The sequence below is a fragment of the Marmota flaviventris genome, chromosome 6, assembly GCF_047511675.1.
Source record: "Marmota flaviventris isolate mMarFla1 chromosome 6, mMarFla1.hap1, whole genome shotgun sequence".
In the NCBI taxonomy this organism is placed as follows: Eukaryota; Metazoa; Chordata; class Mammalia; order Rodentia; family Sciuridae; genus Marmota; species Marmota flaviventris.
The window spans coordinates 89,463,186-89,477,506 of record NC_092503.1 but is presented as its reverse complement, the minus strand read 5'-3'; the positions used below and the strand labels follow the sequence as shown (position 1 = coordinate 89,477,506).

General features: G+C 32.5%; 1 protein-coding gene across 1 annotated transcript in view; it reads left to right on the top strand.

Annotated features, from left to right (window-relative positions):
- Nucleotides 1-14,321, top strand: part of Adgrb3 (adhesion G protein-coupled receptor B3) — a 687,882-nt gene that overhangs the window by 540,949 nt on the left and 132,612 nt on the right. Inside the window, exons 16-18 of the mRNA XM_071613277.1 lie at nucleotides 4,652-4,778; nucleotides 6,404-6,507; nucleotides 10,560-10,662. Coding sequence (XP_071469378.1) covers nucleotides 4,652-4,778; nucleotides 6,404-6,507; nucleotides 10,560-10,662 — 334 coding nt within the window. The remainder of the gene's footprint in view (nucleotides 1-4,651; nucleotides 4,779-6,403; nucleotides 6,508-10,559; nucleotides 10,663-14,321) is intronic.

The following is a 14,321-nucleotide window of genomic DNA, read 5'->3' as shown; positions in this document are numbered from 1 at the left end:
TCACTCTGACTTAAAACAAGTTTTCTAAATTCACTATACTTCACTTTCCTTATCTATAAAGCTAAGTGGTTAGGACAGATCAGTGGTTCTGAACCCTGGCTATACACTAGAAGCATCTGGAGAGCATTAAAACATAAAGTAATAATGCTCAGGACCCACTTCAGGGTTTCATCTTTAAATCTCTCCAGGTAATTTTAATGTACAGCAAATATTGAAAACCAATGCACTGGATGATCATTAAGGTTACTTCCAGCAAAACTTTCTAATTTTATGATTCATTGTGATTTTTTTTTTTTTTTTTTGAGAGAGAGAGAGAGAGAGAGAGAATTTTTTAGTATTTATTTTTTAGTTTTTGGCAGACACAACATCTTTGTTTGTATGTGGTGCTGAGGATCGAACTCAGGCCGCACGCATGCCAGGCGAGCATGCTACCGCTTGAGCCACATCCCCAGCCTGATTCATTGTGTTTTGACATACTAACATTTGCTAGAGATAACAGTGTTCTCAGTATTTGCAATATCCTATAGAGATGGCTCTCAAAGACTGTTTCTACTCAAAATCAGGAACTTTTTTTTTCATGTACTACTGAAACTTCTGTATTACAATTTTTACTAAGAACCAAGTATGCATCATTATTAGGGTGTAATATGTGCTTTAAAAATAATATAGATTTACTCTATTCTCAGAATTAATTATTGCTATGATTATAAGGCAATTTCTTTTAGTACACATGCAATGTGAAAGTGTAGTTAGAAATTGCATATGAAAATCTTTTAAAATTGCTGTTGTAGCTATTTTGATTTTGAATAAATGAATTTTAAATATATCAAGAGTTAATGAACTTCCTAAAGTATATAACTTGTTCAGAATAAATAACTTGCATACTTATTAAGTAGAATGGACAGCTTTATAAAAGAATGGTTGAGGTGGAATATCTACTTGAGTTGATATTTCAAAAGATTATAGTTGTGACTTCTTGAAATAGTTTTGAAATGGGTTACTGTATCTTTTTGCCATCAGTTTTTTTACTAAACAGCTTTTATTGGAGTAAGCAGATAATTTTCCCTTTTATTTTTTTTCTTTTTATTTTAAGAACTAGGGAATATGAGTAAATGTATATTATTTAAAACTACATAAAATAAAAAACTCAAACAAATATTCAGATCCAGAAAGAAACACTTAGACTCCTACAAAATTAGGAAGAGGCCTCAAATAAATCATAAGCTATAAAGTAAGAGATTTTTTGTCCTGTATTTTAATAGAATATTGTGTTTGTGATATATACTTTTAGAAGCTTGGGACAAGAAGACTCCTTCCTCCTTTTAGCCAGCCTAATAATAGGAAGAAGGAGAAAATGTACAGATGACAGCTAACAGCTAACATTGGTGAATGTAGGTGTTGCCAACAAAGACAGTGCTGGTTGTATTAAATTTCTGCAAGCATAACTATGTTTCAAACTATTTGAAAAAAATTACATAAAACATAAAAAAAGAAACTATGGAAAGGATCTATGTGATTTTATGTGTGTGTGTGTGTGTGTGTATCATCATTCTGTGTGTTACATCAGTGTGTTACTATCATTATATCTTTAATTTTCATACATACTTCACTGTATCTGTTTGCATTCCTGATGACAAGCTAGACTTGATAACTAAGAATAGTTCACATATATATTATTTATTATACCATGCAAAACTACAACACTGGAAGAATAATGTGACCACTTTAATAATCCACGTTTAAAAACCTTTCTCTGTGCAGAATAAGGAAGTTGCTTTGTCTCATATTAGCTCTACCACATATGAGTTTGCTTCATAATATCTCCCTGAAATCAATCAGCCATGCTCACCATGCTCTCAAAAGAATTTTGTACAGTAGGAATAAGCTATGAAAAGTTTGAAAATATAGGCAATGCATACGATAGGGTTTGTAATAACAGTTACATGTATACTAGTAATTAAAACTAATTTATAAGTGTTATGTGATCTTCACATATCAAGAGATTTTATGAAACAATATAAATATTACCATAGAATGGTATCACACTTCTTAGTACCCAAATCTTAAGAGTAACCCAGTGCAGAGTTTAGTAGTTATCCCTCTCACCTTTTGAGATTTTCTCTCCTACTACCTTGTTTCAAATTCTGGTGTTATCCTATCAGGCATATTATTTTGTGTTACATATCTTCTTTTAAACTAAGAGAAATATGTTAAGCTGTACGTAGTATCTCAAACCTTATTATACATTAGTTTAATCAGATAAAGTCAGTAAAAGGATTATAGTTTTGAAGAAAGGTAAGGACAGAGATGATATGCCTTGGGAAGATACATATGAAAAGGGGCCCTATGAGATTAGAAGCATTTCATATTGAGGCAGGGACTGCTGGGAACAGTGAAGGACTAAAGCATAGAGAGCAGAGTTATTTACTTCCCAATTTTGCCTGGGGCTGGGCCAGGTCAGCAATGCAATCACTGTACTGAGTAAAGCAAATTGACCCAGTTTTCTAAAGATGTCATGTAAAATTTGCATTATCTTCAGAGTCTAGTAACATTATATTGAATATAGACTTTATATCTGACAGCCAAAGTGTAGTGATGCTAATATCATCTTGAGTAATGAACTCTCATTAAATGAATGTAAATTTGTAAGGTTGTCTCATATGAAGTCTTATTTACAGTAAAGTTCTTCCTTGTTAAGATATTCAATTAATTTATTGGGCATAACCACATAATGTGAAAAACTTTAGTACTGGACTCCATCTTGAAAGCAGAGATACTGCATTAAAGTAAAACTGCCATCCAGAATGAATAATGCAGATGCTGTGTTTTAAAACATGTCAGATTCTCTTAAGTATATCTTCCTTCTTTAAACTTTGATCAGCTGAGATAGATGTTTTTCATTTGGCCTTAACTGTTTGTTACAAGAAGATAAGAGACAGACAACTAATGAAATAAATTGATATTCTGCTATGATAAGATAGAATGTAAATTCAATACTATTTTTGCAGTTGAAAGTATAACTGATTTTGTTTTGAAAATTTGGCAGCATTGTATGATATCATAAAAAATAAGAGACAACATTTCCAATTGACTAATACTCTGAGGTATTTGGGTGAAGTTGGATATAATTTTCATCTAATTTTCCCCAAATACAATGTATTCTTTCTTAAAAGGAGTTATAATTAAGAGTGTATTGAGTCATAAATTTTAATGATAGCAAATCATGAATATTAAAAAGAATTGCTTATAGATACCAAAAATGGATAAGTGTGAATTATATTCTGTAATTCAAGTTGGAAGTCCAACTGTCACAGAGAAACTTCTCATTGAGTCTCTCTGAAATAGACTGCATGCATATTTAACCCAGTAGCTTTAGGCATTCAAAGATATAGAAGGCAAAATCAAAAGTATCACCTCAAAATTAACACCAAGCCGTGTGTTTTTCTATCCAAGTTTTACAGTCATTTTAAACACAGATAGTAACTTGGCTTAAAATTTAAACACACTCATACATACAGGTTTGTTAGCTGGAGAGTTTCCTTGCCTGGGGGAGGGGAGGTGATAATTGGTGCATTCAACATAGAACACGTGTAATGATAATAAAGTTGATTGGTTGAGCTCTATAGCTTTTTTTTCCCCTTCCTCTTCTTTTCTCTCTTCCTATAGAGTAGTTCAGGTGGGGGTGGAAGGGTTCCCTCCCATCCCCCCAGCCCCTGCTAAGAAGAGTAGGTTGATACCATTTTTATTGTTCTGCTGGGGTGGGAAATAAACCATATGCTTTAACACTTTGAATGGCTACACCAAAGAGAAAATTGAGCCAGGCCTTCTTTCCCCCTCCTACTGGACTTTGGGGTGGGTTTGTTCTTCTAAATGTTTTAGCAGATTTGGGGTTAGCTTAATCCTTCTGCCCCAGGGCAAAGAGGCAGTCGAGGGGGGGAAATGTCAAGGGCTTCAGAGGAGCGCTGAGCTGAGTAAAGTGTGTAGTGGAAGCTTATATCTGAAACCCACCCCTCCCCTGGAAACCCGGCAAAGGCAATGAGAGTTGGAACCAGCTGATGCCGCTGCTGCTGCTTCCCGTTTCCAGGGTGAAATTTTCACAGCAGCTAATTCTAAAGGGAGGAAAAATCCCTAACCAGCAGCGAAGAAGATCCTATCACCCAACCCAAGCAATGTAACCTTTTAGGCAGGCTTTCAGAGAAATCCGCATTTTAAAAGCCAGCGTTCATGGTCCAAACTATGGGCCGGGAATCAGAGCTGGTATGAAAATATGAAAAGCCTCTTTACACCCTGAGTGTTTGAAACGATCCGATGAGCATAGGAAGTGGCTGCCAACGCTCTGGCGGCTGCTCTAGCTGCCGCCGCTGCCGCCGCCGTTCCTCGCAGAGGGCTGGACAGAGCTAGTCCCGGTTTCAGCACCTCCGGCGCTGGACAGCTCTCTGCACACCGCACCGCTGCCTGCCTGCTTTTTCCCACTCTTGCTTTGCATAACTGGAGATGCATCTAAATTACGTCCTGTTCAACAACAAGTAGATTTTTTTTTTTCCTGTATGAGAATTACAGTAGACGACTCTCTCAATTAAACTGCATTTTCTTCTTTACGGATTTGGCTGTCAGGCGTATTTATCCCGATCTCCCCCCACCCCCTTTGCAGGAACGAGTCTTTGGGAACGTGGTCCACCCAGGGATGTAAAACTGTGCTTACCGATGCATCCCATACGAAATGCTTATGTGATCGTCTCTCTACCTTCGCCATTTTGGCTCAGCAACCTAGAGAAATAGTAAGTAACAAAGGGAAAACACGGCTTTAATGCAAAGGCAGGGACATTGTGGCTAGTGTTTCTCCAGGGAACTGCATTTTAAATGGGGAAATGGAAAAGGTTGCAGGGTGGCAAAATTGGGTTCTTCTCCTCCTTAGCTATAGAAGCTTGGTGTAATGAATTCTAGTTGGTGTGCTATAACTAAATTCTACTCAATTTTATGTCTTCTAACTTGAAATTTCTGCAGTATAGTTTTAAGGATATGCTCCTATGGTATTACTAATATGTTGCAAACTTTCAAATAAAAATGATTGCCAATATAACATTTATTTTAAAACTGGAAAGCTATTCTGGGGAATTTGTGAGAATACTGTTAGTAGTAGAATGAAGGAAGACCCCAGACACTATAGCCAAACACATTGCATATCTGCATTGGATATTTTCAGTACAGGTTTCTGAGGGTGTCCTTGGATGGAGATTATATATATATATATATATTAATCAAATGAAGTTTTCATGAAAGCATGGCTGTGTGGAACTGAAAGATCATTCCTTATAAGTATATGGATTTTGCAAAAATAGTTTCTGAAAGAGGCAGCTGTATAGAACTATCTAAAAACTAGTATTCTCACCAAATGTATTTTGAAAAAAAAATCACAAGAAATGAAATACTGAAAAAATAGTTATTCAGATAAAAGTGACTTTCTGCCTAAATTTGGCCTTAATAAGCATCATTCTTATTACTTATTTTGATGACAAAAATACCTAATATAATTTGATATGGATATCTAAGGTTTATGAATACACTTAATCTTAAAGTATATTCCTACAAACTTCCTGTATAAAATTTGAAAAACAACAGATTTCACTAGTTATTGTCACATTAGTGTGTCAGGAAAGATACCTCTCAGATGAGTGAATGCTTATAATCTTTATATTTGTTTTAAAAGACATAGGTTCATTTTTTCAAGGTCATGTTTTTAGGGACTGGTACTGGTATTGTGGAAATTATCTCCACTTATTCTGTTCATAGACAAAAATGCAAAATAAATATGAAGGTCTTAAATTTGATATTTTATTTTCTTCTATATTCTCAGAGTCTAAGGAAGTGAAATATAATGTGAGAATACTTGACTTAGAACAAAGTTGTCAAAAGTCAGAAAGTTTGAAAATTTTTCACTGTTTAGTACCAGTTTGGGGTAACATAATGAGTTGTACATGGGAGTATATAGATAAATTTTACTAAGAATCCTGTTGTGGAATGACTGAAATGTAGTTAGTTGAAGAAAAATGATTTTAGCTACAGAACATTTAACATCTGAATGTTGACCAAGTTGTACTTTCAGGTCGTATTTTAAGAAAGCTATAAGGTGCCATAATCAGCATTTAAAACTCCAAAGACTTTATTGCTTCACAGTGTGAAAGAAGGAGGAGCTCGAATTAGTCATTTTAGAGGCTAAAATATGTGAACTGAGTGGGTTTATGGCTAATTATCTGGTAATTATAGGAACTATTTGGGCTATTTTTGAGTGGTAGCTTAGTTTGCTGAGACTTAAAGTTATCTTAACTCAGTTATAAATTTTCTCTTCCTTTTTTTTTCTTTCTTTTTTTTTTTTTTTTTTTTGTGTGTGTGTTTTAATTTACAGATCATGGAATCCTCTGGTACACCTTCGGTTACTTTAATAGTAGGCAGTGGCCTTTCTTGCCTGGCCTTGATCACCCTAGCAGTTGTCTATGCAGCGTTATGGAGGTATGTGATCAACTGATAGACTTGAAATGGAATGCTCAGTTGTTCAGTTAAATCAGAGAGTGTGATAACCATGATATGTCTCCTGCCTTCTTAATTTACTGAAAGCAGTATTTTAAAAACAGAGTTATAATTGAGTTGTAATAAATGACACATATTTACAGACATACTTTCCTTCCAATTCAAATGATGGTAGTCTTCAACAAGTTGTTTACACTTAAATATGGCATTCCTATATCATTCAGTCTCTGTGTGGTTTCTATTTATCCCAATTGCTATTGATCCAGAGTGTTTAATTGATACTATCAAATTAATTTTTATAGAAATATGATTTCAAGTTTCAAACACATACTTTCAGCATGTCCAGTAAAGCCCTTCCTTAATATTAAAGCATTAATATAATATCACACTACTCTAGAAAAGATTTTTTGGTTGAGTATAATAAATTGACTTTGACAAATTGATTACAAGAAATCAGACAAATTCATAAACAAAGATAAGTGTTTGAAATTTTCTCTTATAAGATATTTGAAATTGAAACTATTGGATATTACATGGAAATTTGGTATTTCTTTAAGTTCTGTAACAAGTTTTATTCTACTAGCAAGAATTAGACCTTCGAGGTTGATTATATCTACTCACACACAGAGAGTGAGTATCTAACCACAAGGTTGAACTTTCTAATGGATTTTATACTTCCAAATGTTAAATAACTTTCTTTTGTTTATGTATATTATTTTAAATTATCTACAATGAAGTAACAATAATGGTAGATAATTACCTATTGCTTTCTGAATATTTTCAATATTAAAATTACAAAAGTTTTTGTTTCTACCTCAAAGAGCTCTAAGTTTTTATCTGTAAATTTTAAATAATCAGTTAAAAATTAAAAATTAATTATAATTTAAGAGGGAAGGCCACTAGAATTATCATCCTTTAAATACAATCATTGTTCTCCATTATAATTTTTACTTTTTTGAGAACAAAAAGTAATAGTCAAAGTTATTTAATTATCAAAAATATTAAGAATTTTCATGCCCCATACAAAAATAAAATATGTACATAATTTGACCTATTGGAACAGGCACATAACAGAAGTTCTACATCTATGAGAAAAAGTTATCTGGTAGTACAAACACAGATGAAGTCAGACAATCTGAAAAATATGGCCAATTTCAGGAAATAGAAGAAAAGCTTAGTCTAGGTGTGACATTGTAGGCAAGGCAATCCTAGGTTTGGGACTCAGTCAGTCATCTTGTCCTGGAATATACAAATGGACAAAGGCTGGGGAGATGATTTCTCTCCTACCATTGTATGAATGACATTTCCTTTTGAAAATTAGAAAGTATTTAAGGCCCAAAGTACTAAGTAATCATGCTAGCATCATAATTCATGATCCCTGGAATATTTAGAGCTAAATTCATTTCTTAGCATTTAGGGTTCAGGTACCAATTCCACCTTCTCTTCACCCTTCAATACATATCATTAACACTAGGATAAACAATGTCAGTTAAATTATATGTAAAATTAATCATAGAAATACAGGATTAATTGGTTCCTAAAGAAGTTTTCTTTAAGCCAGAAAATCATTTCCTATAATAGTAAAATTAAACATGAAATTCAGAATTATAGAAGGAAAGTTCAAAGAAACAAATCTGTATCCCTAAGAGTTAAGAGGTCATCAAATGACTATTCACCTATAGAAGAAATGAGCTAATAGTCACATTTTGAAAGTGTCAAGACCCATGAACTACTGAGTGCAAATTGTAGCATGATGAATCCAAGCATTTTATAAACATCTTATTTACTCTATAACATTACTGGAAGGTAATAAGGATGTGAAGTTTCCTTTAACTTTTTTTTTTAAATAATAAAAATTTTTAGGATTTTTGGCTTTATAATGATTTAAAAAATGTATAAGCATATTATTCTATAAGGAAATTATTTTATATGTAATGTTATTTTGAAATTTGTTGGTATTCTATGTAGTTTATCAGAAATGTTCCTCAAAATTTTAATACAAGGCTAGGTGTGTAGCTAAGTGGTAGAACACTTGCTTATAGCACATTTAATCCCCAGAACTGAAAAAGAAAAAAATTAATACAAGGGTGCTCTCTCCATTTATAGATATATTCTGTAGAATTATATTGTTACATCAAAGAGCAATTAAATATGTTGTTTTAAATGGGATATTGACATGAAGCATTTATAAATTTAGTTTAAAATATCAAACATGGTAGATAAAAGTACTGAAAGGTGAGACATTTGAAAGCAATTTGCAAGGTACCAATATTGCTCAATATTGATGAAAATGGAAATATCTTCAGAGTCTTCGGGATGGTCAGTTCTGGATCTTTTATTACTCTTATTTTTAATATTTACAATGCAAAAATATCATTGAAATACTCTTTTAATAACATCATCTGGAAACCACTAACATCATGTAAAGGGTTAATATGATAAAGTCCTTAAACTTATATTAATTGCTCCAACCATAAAAAGAAGGGCAACTTAATATCTGATGATGTCTTTAGTATCCCAGTGTGTGGTTTATTACATGTGTATCTTCAGGACAAAGGGAAAAGGTTCCCCATCTCTTGAAGCCATTTTGTGTTTAGAATTGACCTAGGTTAGTCCTGTTTGGGTTTTTTTGTTTGTTTCATTTTGTTTGAAATTTTTTGTTTTTGCAAAAAAAGATTAATTTATTTCATATTATAAAATCTCCTTTTAGTATTTTAGTGTCAATCCTGTTTTTCTTTCACTTTTGCTTCTAAAATATGTGATGGGATGTGGGGCCTCTTTCTGCCTAAATCCTTTTCAAAGGCAGGGGTGGGTGGGGGGATGAACTTTGGTAGATTTTAACTTGCAAAGGTGCCAGATCTTTGGCACTCCCTCCTAACATTGCACAGGTAATCCCATGCCTGCTGTGGGATGTGATTCCCTTTTCTAATACAAATTGAACAGGCTGAAACACACAGCAAGTACAAGGTTGTCTTTTAGTTACTGTCACTTAGTGATTTACAAGGTACAGTGAAACAAAATAGCTGTTACCCTTTCAGGGTAAATAGCTGGCAGAACATTTGATTCTGAGCAGATTTTGCTATGGTTTATAATATTGATGTACTTATAAACCATGTAACATATTATTTATAAATATTTCATCTTAAGGATTAACAAATGGTAAATAATAACTTATGTTTTGGCCTAATAGTGAATTATCATTTGTGAATGTGACTTTTTTGGTGTTTTTGTACTGGGGATTGATCCCAGGAGTGCTCCACCACTGAGCTACACCTGCAGCCCTTTTTATTTTTATTATTATTTTTTATTTTGAGTCAGGGTCCCAGTAAGTTGATTAGGGCCTGGATAAGTTGCTGAGACTGGCCTCAAATTTGTGATCCTCCTGCCTCAGCCTGCCAAACAGCTGGAATTATAGGCATGTGCCACTATGCGCAGCTAATTGGAGCCATTTTTAGAGATAAAGATTTATTTTTTTGTTTGTTTGTTTAGAATAGTTATTCAGGAACATAACTAACAACCTAAATGCATAAAAATGCTTGAGTGGATGAAAGTTTTCATGAAAGTAACAACATCCTTGTAGTAAACAGGATTGATAAGTGAGAATCTGTATAGGGTTTATATTTTGGTTCTAGAGTTCTATTGGTTGTGGTACTACCAAACATTTAAATGTACAGATATCCACATATTTACAAAAGTAATAACACTAATGGATATATTTCCAAGAAATGTTTTATGTCTAATAAGGAATTTATCATGATCACAGATATGAAAGTTAGACTCTTTCAGAAATGCCATATTGTCCACACTAATGTCTAAGGAAGAAAATAAGTCTGAAAGGCACTTGAATATGACATGTAATATAAAATTAGGTCTCTAAGAAAAAAAAAAACTATGAAAAACTTTTCATGTTTTTATTTGTGTGAAGGTTGTATGTTAGTGCTTCTTTTTTTCCAGATGAATTCCACCAATTGCACAATACAGAATTCTTCATCTGTTGAATATTAAAGTTGGACACTCTTTCTCTCTCTGGCTAGGTACATACGCTCTGAGAGGTCCATAATTTTAATTAACTTCTGCCTGTCTATCATCTCATCCAACATCCTCATACTGGTTGGACAAACTCAAACACATAATAAGGTATGACTGGTAATTACTCTGATTCTCTTTGTGTGTTTATATTTTGGTGTATAGTTGATTATGGATAATGTAATTGTTTATTCTGGAGACTATATAATAGTAAAAATGTTTGTTAAACATACTATCAAAGCTCTATGAGTTCAAAGGCTTGAGACATCAAAAGCAAATATTTTATTTATTTTCCAGTTGTAATCAGATCCACTCATAACCAGATACAGTGCCTGTGTTTGGTTCTAATTTATTAACATCTGGAATGTTGCTTTTAAAAATTCACTTTCAAAAATGTCCATAGTTAATAATCAAAGAGAGTGTTAGGTGGAAGTGAGTGTAGGTCTAGGTTTTATACTTTTTACTAACCAGAGATTTTTTTTTTTTAATACTTAACCAACATTGCAGTTATTTAACTATATAGTTACTTTTTTTAGCAGAATATAAAGTATACATCTTATTTATGTAAATTGACCAATTTATATGAGTTGAATGGTCATGTCTTTTCCAGAAAAGACTAGTCTTTACTGAACAACTCTGAAATACATTCTAAGAAACCCATAATAGCAATCTTAAATTAACTTATCCTAGCCTCAAAGGGATTCTGTTCACTACCACTTTGAAAATTTAATTGTCATGCTTTTAGGCTTCTTCTTTTTTCATCATTTTTAAAAATTTTTAAATACTAAAGCCAATAGTTGAACTTATCCCCCATAATATGACACTTTAAAAAGAAAGCAACCCAATAAAGAGCATCCTAGAAATAAAAAGTACTTTCATATATATGAATGCCCACCTCCTGTACCATTTCCCTTGTGTGTATTTTCTTCTTAAAAAAAAAAAAAGATGTGAAAGCATATCAGGTCTATTAAAATATAGTTCAAGTCAATGTTGTTAACATTTAATACAAATTTAAAAACAAATAGTAATAGATGGAAAAAAGGATAATGGAGAAAAAAAAGGACTGAAGGTGGGGGAGATGAGACAGAAACCATAAAATATCCAGCAGATGAAAAATGAGGATAAACAGGAGTTTTAGCTGAGGAGAAAGAAAATGAGGAGGGACAGAAGGGGAGGAAGTACAGAAAAAGGAGAGGCAATGAGACCTAAGCCTTAATGAATTATTAATTATTCATGCCACCTTCCCCTTTTTGTTCCTCTATTTGGACTGTGCTTCAGATCTTTACAGATGCTCCTTTACCTATTCTTATTTCTTTGACTGATTGTCCTTGAACTTCCACCCAGAGATCTTCATTAGGAAATATGGTTTAAAAACTTTTCTGTACTATGTGGCTTAGTTTTGCAAATTCTGAGCCAAGTATTAGAGTATAAATTCTCTGCAAGGTTTACTACACATTATAATTGTCTAAAGCACACATCATATGGTCCAAATCACTGCTAAGTGCATAAAAATGTTGGAGTAGATGAAAGTTTTCATGAAAGTAACAACATCCTTTTAGTAAACAGGATTGATAGTTGAGAATCTGTGTAAGGTTTCTGTAAATGATCCAATAGAAATACAATGCAAGACACAAATACAAACCATATATGTAGTTTAAAGTTTTTAAGAAGCTACATGTAAAAAACTAAAAAGAAATAGGTGAAATTCATTTTAATATACTTAACTCAATAAAACTATAATATTCCTACTTTAATATATAGTTAATATACAATTATTAATATAACATTTTACCTTCTTGTTAAAGTCTTCAGAATCTGGTCCATATTTTATGCTTATAATACTACTCATTTGAACAAGCTGCATTACAGGTGCTTAAGTGATTACATGTATTCAGTGACTACCATATTGTATTGGTCCAAATGGTAATAATATTCAGAAACTAAAATTGTCTCAAAAAATTACATTCTGCCTGCTTATTTTGGCCTTTGTAGATTTTCAAATGTCCTACTTTTTAAAAATGTAGTTTTGATTCTTCAAATATTATGAATATCAAAGGCAAAATAAGACTTTTACTTTACATTTCTGATTGTGAGAAATGGGTACTATGTGCTTATTTAAGAAAAAAAAAATGTTTGGTTTCTTCCCAGGTAACTAACTTCAGAATAGATTCCATGTGGCTTTAGGACCATAAAGAATCTGTTCTAGATTGACTGCTGTTAGATATTGATGCTTACTGGGAGGAGTGGACAGTGGTGGTGGTATTATGTGGTTTTCTCTTATTCTATGTTAATTTTGCATCATCAGTTCTGCAAGCTTAGGACAATTTACATTAAAGTGAACAAGAGACAAAAATAGAAAAATAAAAGCTGGAAGTTTATTCTAGGTCACTCTAGATAATACTAAGTGTTACAATGGGCACAATTGTGTATTTTATTATGTATATATTTGGAATTGAACTAAGTTGTTCCTGTGAGTTTATATGTGAAATTTTGGTTTGTCAAAGGTATGTTTGTTTAACTGTATTTGGGATTAATACCCCACACACACACCAAAAAGAAGATGAATGCGAAAAAGGAATGTTATCTATATAAATGATAAATTTAAAAAAATAAAAAGTATTAATTAATGGCTACAGTATTATATTTAGGTTGTATGTTGGAGTCTTTCATGTTGTGGGTGTAATTGTTGTTGTAGTTGATCTGATTTCCATTTTTTACTTCCTTGATGTTTTGATTGATGTGATAGTATTTCCTACTTGGAAAATGGAAACATCCGAGATTCTTGATGACCAAAATATTTGATACTGCCTCTGAGAGTTGTCATTTCTAGTTTGTAGGAGAACTGGTATTTGATGCTAAGTTCTAGAATAATTCTGAAGTGTCAAACTGGAGTCTTTCTCTGAACTACTTGTTGAAATTTAATTGACCTGATTATCTTACTACAAAGTCTCTCTGCTTCTTTTTGAATTAAGATAGAAACTAGGCAAAATAATCTGTTTAAAATGTGAACATATTCAGATTTTTAAAATGTAGATTCAAATTTCTGGCAGCAAAGTAAGACTTCAAATACAATTTCATACATCTCTTCTTAAAATGCACTTGTAAAATTTAATTATAATTCACTTCATTATATTTTCAGCTTTCTTATAAAGTAACTTTGCCCTTTGATCTCTTTATTCATTTAAAATTTCAACCAGGATGTTCATGTATCATTTATTTGTAAAGAATTTTTTATACCTTTAATTATGCATGTTTTGTGTGTGTGTGTGTGTGTGTGTATTAAGCATTTGTTACTATTGTTTTGCAGAAAGCAAGGATCATTTCAGAAACACATATTCACAAAATAGTTTTGTTAATCACAAAAAGATATTTCTGCTTCTTTCCAAACTACTTTGGGGGTAATTTGTCATATTAATGATTTTAATGATTCCATAACACTCATTTTAACTGATGGAATCCAAATTCGGCAAAATTTTGGCGGTTTTGTGTGTGTGTGTGTGTGTGTGTGTGTGTGTGTTAGATAGTGGTGAATAACCAAGAAGTTCAAAGTGCTGAAAGTTAGTTTCTGTCCTACAACCTCACTACTAGATTATGATAAAAAGCAAATCTAAGTCAAAGTTTTATCCTACATTTAGATATTTATTAGACACTTATTACCAAACCAGGAACAACTTTGTTTATATAAATTCAGTGAAACCCTAGGTTTTTATCCTTTGGATGTTTTGACCACTCTCTTTGGATATTTTAACTAGAGGTGAGCATTGCAACAC